The sequence below is a fragment of the Athene noctua genome, chromosome 22 (genome assembly GCF_965140245.1).
Source record: "Athene noctua chromosome 22, bAthNoc1.hap1.1, whole genome shotgun sequence".
NCBI classification, from domain to species: Eukaryota; Metazoa; Chordata; class Aves; order Strigiformes; family Strigidae; genus Athene; species Athene noctua.
In genome coordinates, this window is record NC_134058.1 from 4,845,658 (window position 1) to 4,858,237 (window position 12,580).

Consider the following 12,580-nt stretch of genomic DNA (forward strand, 5'->3'; position numbering starts at 1 on the left):
ACTCGTGGGTGCTGAGGGGGGCAGAGATAAATGGGTGTTACTTTGCTTTCTAGGGGAGAGCTGCTGAGCGAGTCTGACCTGGGAACTGCTCCCATCAGAGGCCTGAGGGCTTTCTGCAAAATTGTATTGTTTATCAATCTGTCCAGAGGGAGGGAAAGTCTAGAGCAGCAGTCTTCAATTTATGGTTCACGGGTACCAAACTGCCCGCAGAGCCCTGCACTCTAATCCTGCTCCACCCGCCATGCTGCCCCTTGGCTGAGGGGAGGTGGTGTTTGTAGCGCCCGGTGCACCGGGTAAAGCTGACCAGGGGCCACAGAAGAGCTCTAAAATCAGTGGGGAGGCTGCAGTGGTGTAATGGGAGGGATCTTCCATTTTCCTCAGACAACTAGGTGGTCTGATAGGAAAATACATCCTGAGGAGAACCTGTTCTCCAGGAGCTGCCTCTTTTTCCGCTGCCCGTTTCATTTCCGTAATTCTCCAAACAGCTGTCCTTTTTCCTCAAAAAGGTGCGTTAATTGCCAGTTCTCTGCCTGGTTGTAGACTCCGTTGTTTCCAGTTTCGGTTGGGCAAGTGGCCTGGGGGGGAATCCTCTCGGGGCGGGGGGGAAGGTGCAGTTTGTAAAAGCCCTCCCCCAGGCTTGGGCCTGCAGCGGAGCCAGGCCCCGGCTGCTGCAGCCCCCCCACCGCTCTGCCGGGGCCTGGAGCTGCTTCGCAATAAAGTCCCGCGTCTAAATTTTGGGAAGAAAAAAACAAACCAAACCAAAAAGCCAACAAAACAAATGAAAAGGCTGGTTGAACCGGGCGCCAGGCCAGGCACGCCGGGCCTCCCCGCCTTGGCCCGCTCCCCGGAAGGGCGGGCACCCGGCGGGCCGCCCCCGCGGCCACGATCTCGGCCTTTGCGGCGCTGACTCACGGCGCCGCCGCACGACTCCGGCCTTTCCCGCGCCGTGACTCACGGCGGCCGCCCGCGGAGGGGCGGGGAGAGCCCGCGGAGCGGGGGGGGAAAGGGGCGGCCGCGCCGCGTACAAAGCGCCGCTGAGGTCACAGCAGCGAGCGGCCCGTGCGGGGGAGCGGCATGGAGGGAGCCGGGGCGCTGCTGGCCCGCTGCCCCGCCGGCGGGCTGGGAGTCACCGTCTGCGCCGCCGCCGCCGGGCTGCTGCTCTACCGCATCGCGCGGAGGTAGGGCCCGGCACGGACCGCGGGCGGGTGCGGGCCGCGGCGGCGGGGAGGCTCCGCCCGGGGGGCGGCCGGGAGCGGCCTCGGCGGCCTGTGGGGAGATGAGGTGGGGCTGCGGGTCAGCGTCGGGGCTCCCGAAGGTCGGTTCTGTCCCCGTGGTGCTGGGGTAAGGGCCATCCCCCGAGCTGTCGGCGGGCAGCGAACACTTGTAGGTGAAGGGCTGGGTACGTTTTCCCGTATCCCCTGGAATGGCTTCGTGTCTTTGTGTGCCAGCGCTGCACATGGAGAGCTCGCATGCTGTGCGAGCTGTGCCTCGGAGGTGATGGAAAACCTTTCCCGTCCTCCAGTCCCTAGTCGAGAGCTGCTGTTAACTGCGAGCGGTGTTACAGGGGTTGCTCGGGGGGGTCTCCTTTGTTTTCTGACGTCTTACAGGCAGGGAGAGAGCGAGTTGGGCTGCTCGTTTTGGTTGATTTGTGAGTGAAAGCGTGCTGGCGGGGGAACAGAGCGCTCTGCAGAAATAACAGCGCTGTTAGCGCCTGCTGAAACTTGGGAAGATCACACAGAAGTCCAGGTTACCAGGGACCAAAATTCTTTGGTCAGTTGTTCCTTAATTGCACGGAACGTTTCTGACCTTTAGAACAAATTTTAAACAGACCAATTGAAAACCAGGTTTGAAAAGCATTAGGAGAGAAGTCAGGATGCAGATTCCATGAAAGGAGTAAAGCTTAATTTGACAGATTTTAATCTAGCACAGTTTGAAATGAATGCAGGAATATATGGAATAACAACAGATTTGAGCAGTCTGCTCATCTGTCGAGTGCTGCTCTTGGAGAAAACGGCAGTCCCGAGGGCTCCTTGTGTTACGGTTCACTTCAAGTTTACACTTTGAAATAGAAGCATATCTCTACCTCCACAATAAAATACTTGAGGTTTGCTCGAAAGCATTTGCTGTTTATATAACCCTATAAAAGGTCAGTGGTATATTAGCCCGTAGACAAAATTTTGCATTTTTGTGGCATATTTAGGGCAGCTAAAAAATACTAGTGGCCTAAAGCAATCCCGGGTGAAGCAGGCAGCATTTCTTTGACCCAGTTGATGCTAACATGTCTTTTGAGGGAAGAGACTGGATTTGTTTTCCTTAAGTTCATCATAAGGTTTCCAGAATAGAAAGCATTTCTTCCTGAGTCATTGAAAACTGCCGGTGAGCTGTAAATATTTTCAGATGACCTTGATAGTTACTACATATTTAGGTGTTTCTTAATACTATTCTGATATTACCAAATTTCTTATTTTGCCTTAGTTAAATGAATCTTCCAAAGTCATCAAGGACAGCTTTATAAGGGACTGATCCAAACATGATGCTGCCTTTGTCTTTGGTATTAATGTTATGATACAGCCCTGGTTTGCTCCATTTGCAGCATGAGTGCACTTACATATTTCACAAAATCCCTTTACCACACCCTGTAGGAAAGGAAATAAGATAGAACAATTTAGTGGAAAGTAGTTCTGGAATAACTGTCAATATGTGGAGTTACACTACTATAACTGTGTCAGCATCTTAAGACTGTGTTTTTTTGTATCGAGGAGAAGAAAGTCTTGATGTCCAGATACACACAGAACTCCTTAAACCTTATGAGTTTGGGCCAGATAGGAAAACTGTTATGTTTTGTGGTCTTTCTTCGAGATCATAGCATGACTACTTGGTTGTTACGTATTGTTAGAAGTCGGGTTTCTGGGTTCAGACCAGCAGCTGTAGCCACATTTCCTTCATCTTCTGTGCCCCTCCTGATTGTTGGCTACTGACTTGCTGTCAGTACTGATACAGACTACCCCATGAGAATCTCTTTTTTTTTGAGACTCTTTGGGTTAGTGATGGCATAGGCAGCGCGTTCTACAAGTCAAGATAATCCATCACTTTAAAAGAGATTGGTAGGAACTTGGAAACTGCTGTGCAGCTAGTTCATTTAGTTGAGAATCCTGTCACAGATACTGAGATGGCAGAGAGAGGCACCTTTTCTGGAGGGTGCTGTCCTGATGGCTGGTATTCTCCAGAGTATTAAAAGTTGCAGTTTCATAGAAGACAGCATTTGGGAGGGACATCAGAGGGACTGATTATGACTGTGAGTTTGTGTCCCTGCCTGAGTCCACTGGGCACCCTTTTCTTTGTTAAGGGGACACTAAGTCTGGCTCTTGGGAAAGGATAGGCTGTGTTCTAACCTGTGACACTGTACTAGAAAGCTGCTCTTGTGACTACATCTTCAGCCCTGTCTGCAACTGCTAGTACTGAGCAAATGCATCTATGGTATAGTTTGCCTGCTGGAATCTAGACAGCTGTGATGTGTTTTCCTCACGTTGGAAAATGGGGTTTAGCGTTGGGTCTGCACTGGCAGACTCCTTTATGGACAGGTGATGGATGTGGGCACAATTTGGAATTATGGCAGCTCAGTGAGCTGCCACCCAGGAGCTTCCCTGACTGTGAGCTGAACGTGCTCTCGGGTTCAGCGAGCTCCTCTTCACTCGGTCATGCTGACAGTACTATGCCGGGGGCTTGGAGCTTTGGCAGCTTTGTTATGTCAAACTGCCATCAGATGTTGTTCTGATCAAAACTGATCTATGCAAAAGAACTCCTCTTCCTAGTGTGTTTTTTCTTCAGATTTGCTGGTGCAGCCGCTTGTATAATTGCTTTGTAATCCAGTTGCACCAGAATGAAGAGTGTTGCTTTAAATGCTTTTAATGGAGAATTCCTTTTTTCTTCTAATCCTTGGCAGGGGATAAGGGTAACCCAGCAAAAAGCTGCACATCCACTTGTGACCTCTCTTAAGAATATGGAAAACCGAACATCTTCATGTCCCAATCTAGCCGTAAAGGAGGGGGGGAATAGATGTAAATAAAAATATTTTGAAATCCAGTTTATTATTATCAGGTAACTGATTTGACCCACACTTAATCAGGCAGAGTGTTGTTCTGGCAATCCATTAAAAGTGTGGACTTTAGCATGACTTTAAATGTATGTGTAAATGGGGAATAGTGGAGAGTGTTGGGAGTAGGAAGGAATGTAACTTCCTTCTTATGAAACATGAGAGACACAAACTAGTTGCTAAACAGTGTTTGTCAATGGATATACCTGCAGTCTGATTTTTGTTAACAAAATAAAAGAGTCTGATAGCGTCTCAGAAAGGAACGTTTGGTCATATTGTCTGAGCAGTATCAGACATTCAGGTGTTGATTTGGTAACTGAGTTTACTCCAGGTATGTCCCTTCAGTGTTGTCTTAAGTAAAGATCTTCTACCTCCAAAACAATTTGTCCAAACCTGTGAATTGCTCCTAGCTTGGTTGGGTGTGCAGGCTGCAGATCGAGTTAGCACAGCAAGTCAGCTGTTAATGGACTCTTTTGGTGCAGTAAGTAATTCAATCACTTCTTGTTGCTCAGGTTTTATTTTGCAAGGTATCCAGTGAAGGTAGTTCAAGTTAATATGGTGTTAGATTATAAACTCCTTAGTGATGATTTGCCTAGTAAATGCTTAGTTTTGCATCGTCTGTCTCCTCATAACAGAATGTCTGACTTCAGAAGCAATGTCTGCTCTAGCTTATTAAGTTCAGCTGCTGCCTGAATTCAGTCAAGGTATATATAGCTCCAAAGTCATTAAATCCGGGTTGGAGAGTCTTTCCAAATGCAGTACTTGTTTTCTGTTTTTAAAGTCCTGCCCAGTTACTAGAAAATTAGCACCCTACCTACATGTTCTTGCCTGAAATTACCCTCTTTTTTTTCTTCTTTTTGCATCCAGCAGGTTGGGAACTTATGATTTTTTTCACACCTATTTCTATGGCAACAGATTGTACATTCACAAAAGGAAGGATTATTGCTTTTTATCCTAAAGAATTCAGGATTTAGCAGTTTCATTTGCATACATTGTGACAGTGAAGGGCTCTTATTCAACCCTTAGTAGCATTTCCTCAGCCTCAAGAGTGAGAAGTGGAATCCTGTTTGGAAAAGGTCTTGAGTATACTGAGGATCTGGTCTCTGATATTAGCAAGGTCTCAAATAGGGTTTGACATTGGTTCTTTTTTTGCTTTATAGCACGTGTGCTATACTAATTTTTTGGCCTGTGCTTTCCACTTCTTCTGATATCCTTGAAATTACTATTTCTACCTACTCTGTCATGTCACAGAAGTTGGAGGCTGGTAGTAGGTAGAGGCTGAAGTGTGGCGTGTTTTATTTCCATGGGATGGTGCCACAGCAGCATGAAGATGGGATTGTAGCACTGTGTAAGCCCCTGGGGCGTGTGCAATAGAGGATGGAGTTTAGGTCATGCTTGCCATCAGAGTCTGTGCTCGAGGCGCAGTAGGATTTGTACTACAGTGGTTAACATGCTGAAGCCTATGCATTATACTTTCATAGTCTTTCCACCTATGATAGTGAGATGAAACTAATACCAACAGGTGTTGCTGTCTGTCCCTTCCTATGGCTGTTTTGATGTGTGGTTTGCTTGATTTTGGTCGGTAGTAGCTCATGGATAACTTGGACTAGCGACCTAGATTTCTGTCTGGTTTAAACTTTTTTTTTTTTCTGCCTGTGAGTTTCAATGGCGGTATTTTTAACTCGGTTCACTTGCTGTTTTGAGCCCCCTTGGCAGTGAAGAAAGTTGAGCAGTGAATATCCATTTTAAGAGGGGGTGTGGGTGTGTATGCATCTATTTTGAGATGAGAATCTGTCACTCTAGTAGCTCCAGCCATTTCTTGCAGCATCTGGCAGGGAATCCTCAGTGCGCTCTGGCTTTTTAGGCTTCTTCCTGGTGCTTCATTTCAAGCTTGTCCTAGTCATTAGTACTTCAACAGGAGGCCCAAGCATCACTGCAGTGTTTGATACTTTATGAAACAGGTTTAAAGATGTGATCAATGAAAATTGGGGGTGGGGTGAGGGGGGGTGGGAGAATCTTAATTGTAGTCCTCCAGCTACAGAGGTGATGGCTGGGAGAACCGCCTGCCCCTTCGGTTGCAGGGTGCCAGGCACTTCTGCAGCATTCAGATGTTTCACTACAGAATATTGTAGCAGCAGAGAACATTTCCTAGAGAGGGAGAAGTTGCTCTCAACTGGTGAGTACTTTGGCTATTGTTACGAGGCCCCCAGTGAGCCTCCCTGCTCAGTTGCCTTGGCTGCTGCTTTGGAAGCTGCCCAGCGGGAGGCACGGTGACTGCTTGGTGGAGTTCAGGAGCAAACGGGGCTGGTGGCAGCTGGGTCCATCTGCCTGCATAGCTGCCATAGCGAGCCCCTGCCTGGGCTTTGCCTGAACAGCTGCCCTCCCCTGGAGGTGTGACTGGGACAGGTTCTGGAAAACCCAGACAGCAGGGCTGCGTTGCCTTGACCTGCCAGGACACTTCCTCTTGGGTATTGCACCAAGTTTCAAGACAACTGCAGACCTTCTTTCGCAGGCAGGCTCAAGAGCCTTTGCACAAACATCTGTCACAACCTGTTGCAGTGGGGGCATGTCACAGCTGTTTCTCTTGTAGTGATGTTGTTTTAACAGGTATGGTTTGAAAAACAAGGGGCTTGTGGATCCAGGTCATTAGTCTTTTTAGTTCCAGTACATAAAAACTGGTTGAGTTGTGTTGATTCCTCAGTTCCTTATGTATCTAAAGCTGTGAAGAAACAGCTGTTTACAGTGCCTGAACTTTGGGATAATTTGATATGCCCTTGTCCTTGACAAAACCATGACCATGAGCCCATTGCCTAGGTTTCTGAGTACTATCATGGACAGTTCTTGTGGATTGTAACCTCTGTTTCTCAGAATCCTGTGTATTGAGCAGCGACTTTACCACACCCTTCGCATACATGAACACTGATGATTATGGAGAGCACTTACACCCCCAAATGTGCCTCCGAAAAACAGTGAAGTGGGTTATTCACAAGATTGTTATTAAAATTCTGGCATGCCCACAGTACTAGCACAAAGAGATACCAAATTTATTTATCAGGCAGAATTTATTTCTACTTTGGTGGTCCATCTTTTCATTGCTACAATGACTACTCGGAGTCCTATCGTTAAACACAGAAGATTGGTTGTTATTCCAGCCTCTCTTGCATTTCCCTGTTTGAAAGCCACTGACTTTCTCTACATCAGCTCAATTCCATGTTCATGCTGACACGTTTCCTTTCCCAACAGGAAGAAGCCCACACATGTGACTGTGAACTGCTGGTTCTGCAATCAGGACACGGTAGTGCCATATGGGAATCGCAACTGCTGGGACTGCCCCAACTGTGAGCAGTACAATGGGTTCCAAGAGGTACTGTGACAATTGCTCGTTGGGTGCCTGGGAAGGTGCATGCCCTGTGGAAGAGTGTTTGTAGGAAAACCCTGCTCCTCATTTTAAGATGATACAGGCCCAGTGCAGATGAATATTCAGCAGTTTGACAGCTGGCAGCTGTGTGCTGAGCACCTGTGAACTCTGCAGCTGATCACTTGATCAAATTTGAGAGAGAATCCACTGTACTGGGATGTGCTGAGATAGAATGATAAAGACAGATTTTCTTCGCTTGCTTCAAAGGGCAAAAAGGGCCTTGACGTTTTCACCAATATAATATCAGGGACAGGGAAGTGATCTTGCTCTTGTACTTGGCGCTGGTGAGGCCGCACCTTGATTACTGTGTTCAGTTTTGGGCCCCTCACTACAAAAAGGACACAGAGTTACTCAAACATGTCCAGAGAAGGGCTACAAAGCTGGTGCAGGGTCTGGAACACGTGTCCTATGAGGAACGGCTGAGGGAACTGGGATTGTTTAGTCTGGAGAAGAGGAGGCTGAGGGGAGACCTCATCGCCCTCTACAGCTACCTGAAAGGAAGCTGCAGAGAGCTGGGTTTGAGCCTCTTTAGCCTAGTAGAAAGCAACAGGACAAGAGGGAATGGCCTCAAGTTGCGCCAGGGAAGGTTCAGACTAGATATTAGGAAGCATTTCTTTCCAGAAGGGGTTGTTGGGTGTTGGAATGGGCTGCCCAGGGAGGTGGTGGAGTCCCCATCCCTGGAGGTGTTGAAGAGTAGGGTCGATGTAGAGCTTAAGGATATGCTGTAGGTGAGAACTGTGCTAGGAGAACGGTTGGACTAGATGATCTCCAGGGTCCTTTCCAACCTAGATGATTCTATGATTCTATCTCTTAAGAATCTTTTAATATATGGAACAATTCTTCTCTGGTTTTATGTGTTGGGACAGCTGAATTGCTGTATTTAGTATATTAAATAACAAGTCTGGCTTAAGGCAAAATCTACCACCACCAGCTGCTTGCAATAGGTGCACAGAACAGTGGAGGGGGGAGATGATTTGGAGCACTTTGTCTCTTTTTTTACTTTTTTTTTTTTGTTTGTTACATAGGTGAATGCAGGGAGTGTAGAACTCCTGAACAGAGCTTAAGGAATCTTGTTATCGACCAGAGATACCTAGCTTTGATTTTATGATCTAATGTTTGCTTTCCCTGCTGCCTCCTTTTTTGTTTCCTGTCAGAACGGAGACTACAACAAGCCCATCCCTGCTCAGTACATGGAACACCTGAACCACGTTGTCTCGGGTGGTACAACTTTCTGTGATCCTGCTGAACCGCAGCAGTGGGTGAGCAGCCAAATTCTGCTTTGCAAGAAATGCAACAACCATCAGACCACGAAGATCAAACAGCTGGCTTCATTCTCACCAAGGGAGGAGGTAAGTGTTCATCAGGGACTGGCATCACAGGAGAATGTCCAAGGCATTCCCTTGCACATACCTGCTGCTCCTGCTGTGCTTAATTCCATGCTGCAAGCCTAGTAAGCAGGAAAGAGAGGAATTTTTCAGTGTGCTATAGAGTGGTGCTCCAGTGGTCTTCAGAAGCACTATGTGGCAGTCCAGTGCAGAGAGGGTTACTGATTAGTGTTGCAAACTTAACTCATCCTACTCCAAGGCCAGAATGTAATGACCTCTTCTAGATGGACACTGGCAGTTGAAGCTTGAGCCCAAAACCAAACATGCACATTGCTGAGATCAGCTTACAACTCCAGTACTTAACTCCTGACCCAGCTGAGCGTACAGGATCTGGTAGGCACAACAGCCTGCTAGTCACCTGAAAGCCTTAATAGAATTTGTTTTTCCTGAGGCCCTGGCTGTGCTGCTCTGCTTTTACTAGTGGAGTGGAAGTGGAATCCTGTGCAGCCACATCATCTCCCTGGTTAGGCATTTGTGCCTAGGAGGGCAGAGGGATTTTACATTACAGCAGCAGGATTTCCCGCTGAGCAACTTCTTGGCCTTCCCATTACTTAATATGCATGGAGGATAGGATAGTGACGTTTTTCCTTCACAGTTTTATGGCTCCCCAGAGTTTCATGCAGAGAATTTAGTGCACACTCCTTAGCGTTCAACCATGGTCGAGCCTTGGGTTTGTAAGACTCACTATAGTGGGATGTGTTCATCCTCTGGGTTGCCTAATCCAGCCTGTTTGGTGTAATTGTAATGAGTTGAATCAGGCTGACTCCCAGGGAACAGATTTAAATGTGATCATGCTTAATGAGAACATCTTCAGCTGATTTCCTTTTCTCAGCTTTATTTCTGGTCCTTGCCTCTTGATCGACTTGCTCAAGTAACGCCACCCTTTGGCCCCTTTTTAGGCATTCAGTGAACTGCAGTGTTTGTGCCAGCTGAGAAACGTGGGACCGTGTTATCCAACATGGTTAGATCTGTTTGTCAGTGACAGCAATGGCCTCTCAGCATTGCTGGCCTGCAGTGAGGGATGAGTCTGCTGCCACTAGTCTCTCCCATGTGGTTCCTTCTCGATTCCGGCAGATGGAGCCTATGGAACTGCTGCAGCAAGCCCTCAGGCAGCTACAGTGCATCTTTCTACTGCCCTCTCCCAAAGAGGCTGCATGCTTTCAGCTGTGTGCTTTGGTACAAGGATCTTGATAGAGGCTGGGGGTGAAGGTGGAAGAGCCCTGGAAGCCTCAGTGATAAGTGGTGTCTCCACTGTAGTGAAGCTGAAAAACATACCTTTGGCTCTGCTCACTGTCAGTTTTTACAAGTGCTATTAATGATTTATGGAGCTCATTTCACCATGGCCTTCAAACAGTGACAGCCTTCATTTCTAGCACGGAGTTTTGGAAGGAGCTTGTCTCTTTCTCCAGCACAGTGGTACAGAAGGGCAACAGGTCTTTTGTTTCCCCTCATTTGAGGAGGGCAAGAGCAATTCTAGTTTTTTGTCTCATCTTCTGTGTTGAGTTCATAAGGTCTTGACAAAACCAGCAAAACTGGGCCACGGAATCTCAGCATCCTGAAATTGGGCCACAGCAGCTTTCTCCAAGGGCTGTTTTGTCGCTTTGGGACATGGAGGCCAGGTCAGCTCTACACATGGTTGGTTGTATGACTGACCTCCAGCTTCATGGCTGTCCAGGCCTGGTGTTGAGTGGCTGTTCCTCTGGAGACTGGGAGCATGCCTTGCTTGCGTGTCAGTAGCCAGCATGATAACAGGTGAGGGACCCTGCAGTTCTCATCTACTTTTCCTCTCTTATTCTCTCACCAGGGCAAATATGATGAGGAGATTGAGGTGTATAAGCACCATCTGGAGCAGACCTACAAGCTGTGCCGTCCGTGCCAGGCTGCGGTGGAGTATTACATAAAACATCAGAATCGGCAGCTCCGGGCACTGCTGCTCAGCCACCATTTCAAACGCCGTGAGAGAGACAAGACCTATTCGCAGGTACGTGGGGGGAGAGATGAGGGAATTTAGGGGGAAGTGCAGAGAATTAGGTACCTCTGCACATAGATTTGCTGCTGGGAAAGGAAGGCAGCGGCCTTGGGGCTCTAATTCTGGGAGCTTGGGTGCATGGCAGAAGTTTAAAAGAGCAAGGATAGTTGCTCCTGATGTTAGTTTGAGGTTTTCCTCTTGCTGGTGTCATTTGGTGCAATTGCCAGAAGGTGAGTCTAATGTAATAATAAGAACAGAGTGGAAGGAAAATAGTGGGACAGGCAGAAGGCGGCAGGTAGGGAAGCCAATTTATGAGTACAGTGAAGGAAACTAGAGAGTACAGTGGGGGGAAAAAAAGAAGTGAATGATGACCTCCTCTTTGCCTCACTGCCCTGCCTGACCTTGGTTTCTGCTCATGGCTCTGCTGTTGCTCTTTGCTACATCCCATGTGATGTCAGCCCAGTACAGAGACTTACAAGGACTTGAGCAAAACGATCCAGTAAACCACACAGTCTGGAAGTGTTTCATAAAGCACCATTTCAGAACCTTTACTACAGTTCATTCAGCTTCTGACAAGATGTTTTTCCCTTCCTCTGCAGAATCTATGTTCATCCTCCTCTTCTGCTTCCATAACCACACCAGCTCAGGTGATATTTCTGCGGTTTTTGGCCTTCCTCAGCTGTGCGTTCCTGGTTCTGATGGCCTTGTATGGGTCAGGCAACCCCTTCTCACTCAGTGCAGCAGTCCCTGCTCCTGGCTCCTCTGGTCCAGCGTCCGTTCGGAACAGGACTGGCACAAGCTCACACGCAGACTTGGAAAATGAGAGTGCCGCGACGGTGGCAGGCTGGCGGGAGCTGCTCCGCCTGCTCCCAGAACAGATGGTGGAGAACCTGAGTGCTGCCTGGGCTTATGGCAAGAATCATCAGATGGCGGTTGCTGTCCTTGGGCTGTTCACCTGCCTGTTGGCCATGCTCTTAGCTGGGCGGATCAGGTGGGTGTGCTCTTTTCTTCTGTTTTGCTTAAAGGAAAACTGCGTTATGTTGGAGGTCTTCTGCCCTGTCTTGACTCAGTGAGCCGGAGGTAAACGTTTGCCAGAATGGCACACGCAGTACTGGGTGGCGCGGGTCTCCTTGTTATTCTTTGGGTTGCAAGCTGGCTGGCTGGAGGCAGCAGAGCTTGCTCTGAATCTGTGCCTTCGTTCATACATTTTATGCTTGAGTTACTGTGAATGGAAAGCTTCCTGTGCAGCTCTGTAATCTGGTAGAAAATGGAACTGATCTATTCAGGTCCTTACCACAGCAGTGGGAAGGGCTGCAGATGATACAACCATAGTAAGAGCTAGTACGTAACGTGCTGTCTGTGTACCCTCCCCACCTTTTCCCCACCTTCCCTCCCTTTCCTCAGGACCAAGGGGGTTCATTGGTATTTAAACTCTTACCTTGTGTCTTGTCTGGTTTCTCTTTGGCATTGCAGGCTCCGGAGAATTGATGCGTTTGCCTCAGTCTTGTGGTTCGTAGTGATGAGTCTGCATTTGGCTGAGAGGTACCTGAAGACGGAAACACCCAGCTGGCTAGACACAGCCAAATTTGGCACCACGTCCTTGTGCTGCTTGGTGGGCTTCACTGCAGCAGTAGCCACGCGGAAATCAACGGGCCATCGGAGATACCGGCCCCGAAGGTCAGAGCCAGAGCAGTGATGCTGGGGGAAGGAGGAAA

The 12,580-nt window shown here is 48.2% G+C and overlaps 1 protein-coding gene across 4 annotated transcripts in view; it reads left to right on the forward strand.

The window, feature by feature from the left end:
• The first annotated feature begins 1,074 nt into the window (after positions 1–1,074).
• Positions 1,075–12,580, forward strand: part of TMEM201 (transmembrane protein 201) — a 34,282-nt gene continuing 22,776 nt past the window's right edge. For all 4 annotated transcript variants that reach the window (XR_012635018.1, XR_012635019.1, XR_012635020.1 and 1 more), the window contains exons 1-6: positions 1,075–1,178; positions 7,337–7,457; positions 8,666–8,860; positions 10,701–10,877; positions 11,465–11,856; positions 12,339–12,542. Coding sequence is in view for 1 of the 4 variants with exons in the window: in XM_074924878.1 (XP_074780979.1) it covers positions 1,075–1,178; positions 7,337–7,457; positions 8,666–8,860; positions 10,701–10,877; positions 11,465–11,856; positions 12,339–12,542 (1,193 nt within the window). In the remaining 3 variants the exon portion in view is untranslated. The remainder of the gene's footprint in view (positions 1,179–7,336; positions 7,458–8,665; positions 8,861–10,700; positions 10,878–11,464; positions 11,857–12,338; positions 12,543–12,580) is intronic.